The sequence below is a fragment of the Dermochelys coriacea genome, chromosome 18 (genome assembly GCF_009764565.3).
Source record: "Dermochelys coriacea isolate rDerCor1 chromosome 18, rDerCor1.pri.v4, whole genome shotgun sequence".
In the NCBI taxonomy this organism is placed as follows: domain Eukaryota; kingdom Metazoa; phylum Chordata; order Testudines; family Dermochelyidae; genus Dermochelys; species Dermochelys coriacea.
The window spans coordinates 8,307,751-8,319,994 of NC_050085.1; the positions used below are offsets into that span (position 1 = coordinate 8,307,751).

At 49.6% G+C, this 12,244-nt stretch overlaps 1 protein-coding gene across 1 annotated transcript; it reads right to left on the reverse strand.

Moving 5' to 3' along the window:
* Positions 1-1,214: 1,214 nt before the first annotated feature.
* On the reverse strand, positions 1,215-10,265 carry AKR7A2 (aldo-keto reductase family 7 member A2). Its single transcript, XM_038376433.1, has 7 exons — positions 9,948-10,265; positions 7,274-7,461; positions 6,612-6,716; positions 5,202-5,298; positions 4,267-4,366; positions 2,483-2,612; positions 1,215-1,858 (listed from the first exon to the last, which is right to left on the reverse strand). Exons 1-7 carry the CDS (start codon positions 10,243-10,245, stop codon positions 1,697-1,699), a joined length of 1,080 nt encoding a protein of 359 aa, XP_038232361.1. The 5' UTR covers positions 10,246-10,265; the 3' UTR covers positions 1,215-1,696.
* Positions 10,266-12,244: the final 1,979 nt, after the last annotated feature.

Genomic DNA, 12,244 nt, shown 5'->3' on the forward strand with positions numbered 1-12,244 from the left:
ACAAGAGGAGCTGCAGGCTCTAGGAGGGAGTTTGGGCAGGGGGTTGGAGTGCAGGAGGAATTTGGCCAGCATGTCCAGCAGCAGCTCCTGGGTGCAGAAGGAGAGGCAGCTCAGCACACTGACCCTGTCTGCAGGCACCACCCCCACCATTCCCATTGGCCACTGTTCCCCATTCCCAGCCTATGCAAGTTGTAGGGGGTGGTGCCAGCAGGCAAGGGCAGCATACAGAGACTCCCCCAGGAGCTGCACCATGGGACTGTTAATCAATCTCCTGGTTTGGCTGCAGGAGGGTTGGCAACCCTAGACTAAGATCAACTGTCAAAGGCTCCATGATCACAATCTACCAGTTGGTGATCAGTGGTCTAGATTGAACCCCAACTTAAGGTTACACACTGCCTATGGAAAATTCCACCAGAGGTAGGATTAGGGTTGCCAGTCCTCCAGGATTGTTCTGGAGCCTCCAGGAATTAAAGATTAATCTTCAATTAAAGATTGTTGTGTGATGAAACCTCCAGGAATACCCAACCAAAATTGGCACCCCTAGGACTGGTCCTGTGTATGAGGTCCATGGTTCAAGTGCGTTAACAGAATTGAGGAATTCAGAGTAGCAGCTGTGTTAGTCTGTATCCATAAAAAGAAAAGGAGGACTTGTGGCACCTAACAAACTTATTAGAGCATAAGCTTTTGTGAGCTACAGCTCACTTCATCAGATGCAAGCTTATGCTCTAATAAATTTGTTAGTCTCTAAGGTGCCACAAGTACTTTTTTTTTTTTAAGAATTGAGGACGTGATCTAGCTAGACTGGAGTAAACAAAGTGCTATTTAAACAGTTACTTAATGGGCAGGATAGTTCCCATTCCTGAGCCAACAAACTACATTAAGGCTATTTCTGCAGTTCTACTATTTAACATGTTTTAGGAAGCCTGCACCTGGGCTGAAATCCTGATGGCTTAAAACAGTTTCAGAAAGCCTAGTTTGCACTTTGAAGTTCCTCTCTCATCTTCAGAGAGGCTTATTTACACAGCTGTTGCCTTGGAAACAGAACAAGTAACTGGGCTAAAGTCTCTTCATGAGTGAACAGCACAAGCAAAATTGAAACCTGCACCCTTCCTAAAAAGAACTCCATTGCTTTAAGCACAACTACCCTTGTAAGTGCTACTGTGATTGGCTGTTATTAAAACAGCTTGCAGCAGAAATTCAAAACAAACCCAAAATTCAATTAAACAGGCATGGCCTGCATTAGAAAATGCTTTATTCTGACAGATGATTGAAGACAAATATCCACATTCGTAGTTGGAGACTTCAACTGGTCATATCACAGGGCCTGTTCCTTATACAAATTACATCACTGAATCACAACACTATTGTGTGTACTTGGGTGAAAATAGGAGCTGCCCTATTAAGGGACATTCTCATGGCAATTGTGGCTTTTAGTTTTAAGGAAAAACAAGACATTATGGCTTGAACCCCATGTACAGCTACCATTAAATCAGCATAAAAACAGTGAGGCTTGTGATTGTACAAAGAGCTTCAACTCTAATGCAAGGCAACCCCAATGTGGCACCAATACGTTCACTACCTGGAACCCCAATCCAGGGGTGAAGTTTCCTCTGAAACCCTTTGGAAGGGGTTAGGAGGTCTCAGATGCCAGAATACTTGATTACCATCCCCACACTAAATTTGCTACCCCCATTTTCTAGCGGAAGTAGTTGGGACAATCATGTGCTACTAGGTGCCAGGCTTTATCAAATGCTTCCACCACAGCTGGGAGCAGAGGGCCCTCTTCACTGCATGTGAGATTCTGCTGCAGCTGATCCATGCTAGACATCCCAATGATTACTGCATCTCCAAGGGCACCCTACAGTGGAAAGAGAGGAGTTTACCTTATAGGAAAACCAACTTCTCTCCCATCTTGTAACAAACATCAGACTTCAGCTCTGTTAGTCTTTCAGCTGAATGTTGCTCTTTGGCAACTACTGGATATTTGGGGAAATATGTCGTAACTGCAATCCTGTTAACAAGGCCAGAACTCAGTGTCTGTCCCTGCCTCCAAGTCTCGCCAGCCCCTCAAAGCCTGCCAATTCATGCTCTGTGGGTGGCCAGAAGGAGGAAGAGAACATAACCATTAAATTTCCCAGCCATATGAAAAGCCAGTTTATCACCTCATGAGGAAGTAGCTGGCTGAGAAAAGTCAAACGCTAGTTGCTCTAGTTTTAACATCTTCCACTTTCCTTCAGGCCATGGAGACAAAATAGAGAAGGAAGTGTAGAGCTGATTCACTCCTACAGTCTGCTGTGTGCAGCAGCCTGGCATTGGAAGACCAGAGTAATGTTTCAAAAAGAACAGAGCAGTAGGGTCTGAGTGGATTAAAAGACAGATTTCACTGCTGATGTACTGCAACTGGAAAAACCAAAAAAATCCAGTTGCAGCGTTCGAGTTCTGTTGTACATACCAACTGTCTATATTAAAGTCAAGCAATTACCTGAAGTTTAGAGTGGTTGTACATCCAGCGTAAAGCAGCTGAAGTTAGGCTGGGGGGGTTAGAGCCATAAGTCTCCCCTAATGCTTTCTCAACCAGGGCAATGGCTTGGAAATGGTGCTCCTTCCAGTATCTACAGCAAAGGACACATGAATGGAGCATTAATTTTACTGACTCTGCTATCTCTGGCTTCCTCTTACGACTGACACATGGATCCATACTGCAGGCAAGAGAACAAAGGGGCATTCCTACCTCCAAAAGGTCCAAGACTAGTGCCTGGACTATTGCATGTACCCTATGCAGCCCTTATGGCCTATGCTACCCACATGGTTTTTGGGTGATCCAAAAGGCAACCTCCCTAGAGATCAGAGATGCTGCAGTCACTGTTTAACAAGCATAATGTTGCCTCTTGAGGCTTCAGATTCAATAACTTATTTCACTGGTGTGGAATTTAAATTTTTGTTTTAGATAGCTAGTATAATAGATTGTGTATATACAGCAAACAAGTTCACAGCAGCCAGCTCATGCCCCTGCATCTTTTCCAGATACCAGACCATTAGCATACTAAGGATGCACTAGATATTAGATGGCTAGCTAGAAAAACCTGACTACCTTTTGTTCTTCTTGTAGGCCTTTCATCAAGAGCTGAAATCACTTTGCAAACATTCACCTTCAGCCTCCTGTACAGGAGGTCAATATCCCCCATCTCAAAAACAGGGAAACAGCTATTTACGTGATTTTTGCAAGGGCACAGAACAAGTTGGTGGCAAAGCTGGAACTAGACTAGTAGTTGTCAACCAGGGGTCTGGGGCCTCCTCAGGGACCGTGACCAGGTTTCAGAGGGTCCGCAAAGTAGGGCCAGCATTAGACTCACTGGAGCCCTCGGCAGAAAGCCGAAGTCCCGTTGCATGGCGCTGAAGCCGAAGCCTGAGCAATGTGGCTTCACGGGGGCTCCTGTGGCATGGGACCCCAGGCAGCTGCCCTGTTTGCTACCCCTAACACCAGCCCTGGCTTTTATATGCAAAAAAACCAGTTAATGTGGCACAGGTGGGCTGTGGAGTTTTTATAGTGTGTGTGGGGGGGAAGCGGGGGACTTAGAAAGAAAAAGGTTGAGAACCCCTGAACTATACTATAGAAAGCACCCCTGCTGTAATAAAGCCACCACACTTGTTCTCTTTATGATCATTAAACCATCCCTCTATTTAACAAATTCCCACCACCCGAGTGCTGCAGGGGACCGCCAAAGCACCACTGTACAGGGACAGCAATAACTGAGGGAGGTCACCTGCCTGTGGGCAACATCACTGAACAGACTTCAGTCATTTGTATTTTCTCCTGCATCTTCACTTGGTGATTCATCTAGGCTGAATCAAAGGTAACATTCTAGCCTAGGGATTTCAATCTTTATCTTTCTGAGGCTCCCACAACATGCTTTAAAAACTCCACGGCCCACCTGTGCCACAACAACTGTTTTTCTACATATAAAAGCCAGGGCCAGCATTAGGCGGCAGCAATAAGGGCAACTGCAGGGGGCCCCACACCACAGGGAGCCCTGCAAAGGTTAGTTGCTCAGTCTTCGGCATCAGCCCCGGATGGCAGGGGGCAGGGCCCCGGGCTTCAGCCCCATATGGCGGGGCTTCATATTTCTGCCCTGGGCCCCAGCAAGTCTAATGCCGGCCCTGCTTGGCAGATCCCCTGAAACCAGCTCGCGGCCCCCCGCTTGAGAACCACTGTTCTATCCTCAGGAAAGGTCAGTCTCTCTGCCATTCTACCATCTGGAAACTTACCTGTCCCTGTAGGTCTGTGCCCAATCATTTCCAAAAAACCTGCCAGTCGGTTGACCCATGTCTTTATCGTCATACTTGTACTTCCCTGTCAGCAGCCCTCCTGCAGGGGTTCAATGACATGCTATTGTTAGTGGCCAGGATTTTGTGGTGGATGGAATTTTACAGCCTGCAAAAAGTACTGTAGCCTTGTATACCCCATGACCTCCTGCACCTCTGTACACAGAGCCTCTCCTGCAGCCCAGGCATAAACCCCAGGATGGGACAGGGCAAGAAGATCTGAAATGTAGGGTGTAAAAACTCCACCTATTCAGCTCTGACCAGCAGAACGAGCCCTTTATGGTGAAGTGGCCCTCTGCCCTAGTAAGAACCCTGGTAAGGCAAGACGGGCTTCTTGGCGGCAAGACGGGCTTCTTGGCATCAAGACACTTGAGTCATTACAGCTGTCATTTTACTTTGTGTAAATATCTCTTATGAATCTAGTATTGGGGAAAGGTGCCAGCTTGGCAGCCCTGAAAACAGATGAATACAGCATGGGTAGCCTCTGCCTTGGCCTGCAAAGGATCAGCTTTCATGGCCCAATTCAATCCTTCATCTCTGCTGACAAAGGGCCTGTTTGTAAGGGTGGCATACAGACATACAGGTAAACTAGGAAAGATGGGGATCAACTCATTCAATGGTGACTTACAGGTGGAGGGCTCTATAGCTCATTATCTGTCCTGTCCCCAGAGCCACCCAGTCACCCCACCTCCACCATTGTTATTCACTTCTAAGCCCACTGTTAGTGGTGGCACTTTGGCTGCAGTGGTGGGAGCCCTATTCAGAAGGGAGTAGGCCAACAACCAACCTATTTTTGTTTTGTTTGGTTCAGTTCAATTCCCTCCCCCCACCCACCCCATTTAGCAGACCCTTCCTCCTCACCCTTGCCCAGCTCATACCAGCCAAAGGATTGTAGGCATAGAACCGCATTCCACAGTGCTTAAGGCACGGCAACAGCTCGGTTTCCACTTGGCGAGTGGTTGCATTGTACATGCCCTATAACAAATAAGAGCACTTAGAACTTCAGAGTAGGGCCTGGCTACCTTATGGGGTGCTAATGCAAGAGGAAGAGCTCCCTATTTGATGGTGAGAATCCAGAAGGCTAATAATGATCCAGATGTGTTGCCATCTGATGGCTATTTGGCCACCTATATGAAGTGGCTCAGTCCCGTTCCTAGTGGATTGTCAACACTGTTGGCACCATTTACCTACACTCCTGACGTGCCCGTCACTGCCCTGCCCTTGATCACCAGGGGCACCCGAGTGAACTGCAGCATCAAAGCTGCACACAGATTTTAACTTCCCACAACCAACTGGACCTGATTTAGTAATGACAATTTCACAGCCACACGTCTGCAGGGTAAATTACCTAACATTCAAAAAAATGTGGTTCTGCTTTTTCTTTCACCTTGTCTTGTCTACAGCTATTCAGAGATAAAACCAAGTGCTCTGGATCAGTGCTCATGGCATTAGCAGGACTGTGCCTTTTGTACAGACAGGCATCTGCCCATGTTAACCCCTTCCAAACATCCTGAAGAAATGTGTGTCCCAGCAGCAAGTTCCTTTGCAACAGTTATTTAACCATCATTGCATATGCACAGATTGATTCTCATTTAGCTCCATAATGTCTTTGCATTGCATTCAAATCAACAGTGCAAAATTCCAGTGGAGCTGGAATAGCCCTCTTCGTCCTCCTCCTCCTCCATGGATACATTTTGTGTCATATGGAAGGAGTCAGAATAGAGAATGCCCAGGTCACACTAGATTGGTGCCTGCTGAAAAACGGATTTCCTGGACCATTGTATGGAACTGATAAACATTACATTATTGTCAGTTTCACATGCAGGAAATTGCTGGAACAAATGACAGACACGTATCCTCTTAACTATGTCCGAGTAGTGACCTCACTTTGCTTTCTAATTGCACTTGTCCAAAAAAGGTCTTACCAGACTAAATGAAACATCTTTTTGTTCAATGTTTGCAGAGCAACTAGCACAATAGGGTCCCGGTCTGAGACATGGGCTCCTAAAACCTACCACAATAAAGCAACAGGTTCCCAGGACTCTTGCAACAAGATTAAAAGTTTGTGAATTTTGACTTGCTTAGGCTTTCCAAACCACTCAGTGAGACTCTACAGCTCCAATTTTCCTCAGTGGATGACGCTTCATGACATCATCCTGGAGAAGGAGTAGTCCCCACCTGAACAGCACTGGGACAGGTGCCTCTAGCTCCAGGTTGGGTAAAAAGTGACTAGACCTGCAGGAGTCTATGTAGTATCAGGTAGACCATATTAAATCTGCAACCCTCACCTGATACACAGTTGGAAGCACCCAGTTGTTGTACTTGCAGATGGTATAGATTTCTGCCACCTCCCAAGCTGCATAGTTCGAGAGACCAAGCTCCTTAAACTTTCCCTGTAGAGGAATACAGAGAGTATTTAATCCCAGTCTCTTGCAGCATGTATTTACACAAACAGTTTAAGATTAACATAGTGAAACAGACTGTCAACTGATTTTAGTCCCCAAATTAGTTGCCCTTTTTTATCGCCCCTTCTCCAAATGGGGATGACTTACAAGACTCAATAGGAATAAAAATGTTTCCTTTGTTTTGTTTGAATTAGAAGGCCTGGATTTACATCCTTTAGAAACTCATTTCCCTACCTGTTAATGCCAAACATAGCACAGGACCAATTTAAGCCGGAGGCAAAGATCAGAAATCCTAAAGCTTGTTAGAACTTATGAGATCTTATTTTGGTACTAAATGATTCACCTGGAAATACTATATGGTACCAGCTGCTTATACCTTACACGGGCCATTGATTTTTCTTCTCCCTGCCTTGTGGAACTCTGTCCCCTCACCACTGTACTCACACTACCCACTGCAATGGAAAGCAGGAGAAGACACAAATAAACCTAGATAAAACAAAACAAAAACCAAATGGACAGTCACAGGTTTAGGCTTCTGCCTTTACCTCCTTGTATAGCTCATTGCAGGCATGTAGTGTCTGTTCCACAGGGGTGTTGTGGTCAGGGGCATGGAGATAGAACAAGTCTATGCTCTTCATCTGTAACCTCTCAAGGGATGTCTCTAGCTGAGACCTGACACTCTCAGGCTTCAGAGTCTTCCCCTCCCATGGATTGGCTTTGGTTGCCATCTTCACTAAGACAGAGACAGAACCAGATTGAAAATAACCAATTCTGTATTTCATCTTTAGTAACCAGGGTGAAGGAAGGATGGGGATAAGGAGTGGGCACAAACCACTTAAAATTAATGCGTAACATGGTACAAGCTTACAGAAGCCCCAGGCAAGACTGGTAACATCTGCAAATTGCGGTACACAAAGGGAAAGCCAAATTAATAGGGTTACAGAATTGCTAATGCTTATCTAAATATCCAGAAAAGGGAACAGGTAAAACCCTAGAGGCCCAATCCAGCAATCTACACAAGTTCTCTCATTAGTCTTCTTCAAAGGGCTGGGTGGTCACAGTGGCTGTAACAGTTGTTTTCCCCTTAGTCCAGTTCACTTGATGTATAGGGCATAACTCGTTTATTTCAGAGTCAGTTCAATGGATCCCTGCTTCCCCACAACGGAGCACAAAATTAATCTGTAGTTTAGATTGTACCTTCTCCAGAGTAGGGACTATGTCTTCATGTGTACAGCATCTAGTACAATGATCCTAAATGTGGCCCCTGCATACTACTAGAATACAGATATCGTATAATAACGACCACTATTCTGTACCCTAATATGGCTGCGCAAAGTTAGGCACCTAAATCTTGTCCAAGCCAAATGCATCAAGTAAACAGCATCAGTGATGATTAGATTTTAAAGGGATTTTTCCCTGCAAACATGAAAGTGTTCCCGTAACAGAGATGAGCAGTTGTTTTTACAGGACCTCCAAAGTGAATTCTGTCACTTCCTCACGCAGAGCACACTGGGCACGAGACTCATGAATGCAAAGGGCAAAATAAAGCCCAAACATAAGAGAATGGGCAATCGAACAAGTGACCAGGGGAGTGACACCTGGCTCCAGTCTGGGGAACCTGACAACATTGAGTGCTTTGGGGTTCCCCTGGGTGTGCAGCCGCATAAACGCCAGTCAGTGCTGTGCTCTCTGGTGGAGAGGCCAAGGAGTGGGATGAAGGAGGGAGACAGTGTGTCCACAGAGACAGGCCTAATTGTTTGGCAGTTCCCAATGCTCTGACTAAAACAACGAGGAGTCAGGTGGCACTTTAAAGACTAACAGATTTATTTGGATATAAGCTTTTGTGAGTAAAAAACCCACTTCTTCAGATGCATGGAGTGAAAATTCCAGATACAGGCATAAGTATATATTGGCACCTGAAGAGAAGGGAGTTACCTTACAAGTGGAGAACCCAATACTCCCTTCTCTTCAGGTGCCAATATATATTTCTGCCTGTATCTGGAATTTTCACTCCTTGCGTCTGAAGAAGTGGGTTTTTTACCCACGAAAACTTATACCCAAATAAATCTGTTAGTCTTTAAGGTGCCACCGGACTCCTCGTTGTTTTTGTGGATACAGCCTAACATGGCTAACCCTTTGATACTTAATACCCTGATTGTTACCACACACACACACACACACACACACACACAGCCCCCCTGTAGGCTCCTGGGAGCCGATCTCTCTACCCAACACCTCACATTTGCGACCCCAGCAGTGTCCCTTCTCCCCTCAGCATGTCGGAGGGGGAGACCCTAGACTGCTCCCCTCTGGGGAGCAGCCCAGGTAAAGGAGATGGGATTCCACCCACTTCCCCTGGAATGTGGTGAGTCCAGGGTCCCTGCCCCACTGACTATCCATGGGGGGAGGTATTCAGCAGGGGCAGCTCCCGCTCCCCCAACTACCCCCCCATGCCCACCTCTCCACACACACACCATGCCCAACTCCCCAGACCCTCTTACACCACTCCCACCCTCATGTCCATGCCCACCTCTCCAGCCCCCCCTCTTAACCCCTTCCCCAAGACATACCCCACCCCCCCATGCCCACCTCTCCAGCCCCCCACCCTCTCTTAGCCCCTTCCCCAAACCCAACTCTCCAGTGCCCCCCTCTTACCTCCCATGCTCTGCCCCCCATGCCCAACTCCCCAGACCCTCTTACCCCACCCCCTGTGCCCACCTCTCCAGCCCCCACACCCTCTGACCCCCTCCCCCATGCCATGCCCCGCCCACCTCTCCAGCCCCCCTCCCCCATGCCATGCCCCGCCCACATCTACAGCCCCCCCTGCCCTCTGACCCCCTCCCCAGCCCCCCAGCCCTCTGACCCCCTCCCCCATGCCCCACCCACCTCTCCAGCCCCCGCCCTCTGACCCCCTCCCCCATGCCCCGCCCACCTCTCCAGCCCCCACCCTCTGACCCCCTCCCCATGCCATGCCCCGCCCACCTCTCCAGCCCCCCTCCCCCATGCCATGCCCCGCCCACCTCTCCAGCCCCCCTCCCCCATGCCATGCCCCGCCCACCTCTCCAGCCCCCGCCCTCTGACCCCCTCCCCATGCCATGCCCCGCCCACCTCTCCAGCCCCCCTCCCCCATGCCATGCCCCGCCCACCTCTCCAGCCCCCCTCCCCCATGCCATGCCCCGCCCACCTCTCCAGCCCCCGCCCTGACCCCCTCCCCCGTACCTGCGGGCCCGTCGCCGCCCGCCAGCAGCGCCCCCAAGATGCGCTCGGACGCGCCCCCCCCGTACATATGGGCCGTGTCCAGCTCCCGGTGCCCCCGCTCCAGGAAGGCCCGCAGCAGCGCCCCGCTCGCCTCCTGGTCCGTGCGGCGCCCGAACTCCATGGTGCCCAGCACCGAGGCCGGGCGCCGGGCCGGGCCGCCCAGGGGCCGCACCGACTGGGCCATGGCGGAGCGAACGCGACAGAGCGGCCGGACTTCGCCCTCAAACCGCCGCAGCGCGAGCAGCATCCTGCTGCGCATGCGCCTCCGCGTGACAGGGTGTGATTCACTAGCAAGGGGCGGGGCCGGCTCACTGTGGACCGATACGTTCCCCTAGTCAATGGCTTCCATCTTGTGTGCCCAATAGCTCCGTCTCTGCCCCTAGTGGCTGCAAAGGAAACGTCCCCAATGTAAAGTGAAAAGAAAAGGAGGACTTGTGGCACCTTAGAGACTAACAAATTAATTAGAGCATAAGCTTTCCTGAGCTACAGCTCACTTCATCGGATGCATTGTAGCTGTAGCTCACGAAAGCTTATGCTCTAATAAATGTGTTAGTCTCTAAGGTGCCACAAGTCCTCCTTTTCTTTTTGCGAATACAGACTGACCCGGCTGCTACTCTGAAATGTAAAGTGAGTGTGAACCGATGCGGTGACGTTTGCCTGAGTCTGCAGGCAGCCTGAAACAAAGGAGAGAGGTGTGAACTGCCCCCGGCACCCCAACAGGGGCGTTAGCCCCAAACGCCAACAAAGCCTATGTCTTCTCTGCAAAAAGGTGTGTTTTTACAGGCCCTGGAGTTGGGGGCTGGGATGAGGAAACCAAAAAGCTTTTTCTCTGTCAGCTGCCAGGGGCTGGAGCTTCACAGGTATCAGACGCCTGTAAGCCAGTGGCTGATGCAACAAAGACAGCCCCAGCTGGGTCCAGGGACAGCACCCTGGTAGTAAACCGAGCACCCTTCCCCTCCCAGCACTTAGAGGTGGTTAGGCAGGGCTTCTCACCAGGGTATTGTCCCCGGACCTGTTTGATGGCCACCATCCCTGTCACATTTCATATTTATGGCTAGTTAATAGGTTTGGTCCCCTGTTCAGAGCAGGTCTAGATGACACATGGTCAAAAGCGTAAGGGCCTAGTGCTCTCACTGCTCCTATCGTTGCTAGAGCTGCACTGATGCTATAGAACATGGGGAGGAATTAAAGAAAAACATCCACGCATGCCGACAAGGCCCCCAGTGTGTGTAGTTCAAATCCTTTTAGCCTCAAAGGGACCCCTTTTAGGATACTGGGGGGGGGGGGCATAGAGGGGGAAGAGAACCAGTCTTTCCCTAGATAGCATGGGGGGAGGGGAAAGGAATGAGTCCCTGGATTTTTCTTCCTGGGCCGTTACTGTCCATGGGAAGGTTTGTGGGCCTAGGCCTGGAGACAGGGAGTTTATTACACCCATGAGTGGATTGTGTACTGGCAATGGTGGTGCTATTGCCCTAGGAGCAGGTATATGTGCCGTGGGGGTGGGGGTTATTGCCCCCTGGAAGTACGTTACCACCTGGCCGGCAATTGTCCAGCCTGGCTGGGTTCTTTATGGATTTGCCAGTTGCAAGAAAAGTTATTAAATCTGCCAGGTTTTTTTTTATGTGGGTCTAAAGATTTGCATTATTATCACAATACACTGGGGTAGCTAATGTTAAAAGTTTCTGTGTCCAGCTAAAGATGCTGGCTGTAGTGTTCCCACTTCTGCAGTTTAAACGATAACAGATCAAAATGATGGAAAATATAGCAGCTGTCTGCCCACCATGCAAGCGCACCACGGGCATGACGGTTTGAGTCACTGTAAGTGGCTGTTGAAGGGCGGGGGAGGTTGCAGAGTTGCCCTGTTGTTGGGGGGTGGGGGTGCTGGGTATTTTTTGCATTTCAGAGGTAGTAAGCCTTCCTGGAGGGGGTAACTTCACACAGGAGGTGTGGGCTATTATCCCAGAGGGGGGTATATGTGGCCTGTGGGTTTGGGGCTATTGCCCCAGGGGTGATCTATGTGCCCTGGGGGTGTGGGGTTATTGCCTCTGGGGGTGTAACTGCACCCAGGGGGGCTATTGTCCCAGGAGGGGATCTGTGTGCCCTGGGGTGCAGGTTATTGCCCCGGGGGGGCTATTGTCCCAGGAGGGGATCTATGTGCCCTGGGGGTGCAGGTTATTGCCCCGGGGGGGCTATTGCCCTTGGAGGGGATCTATGTGCCCTGGGGGTGTGGGGGTTATTGCCTCTGGGGGTGTAACTGC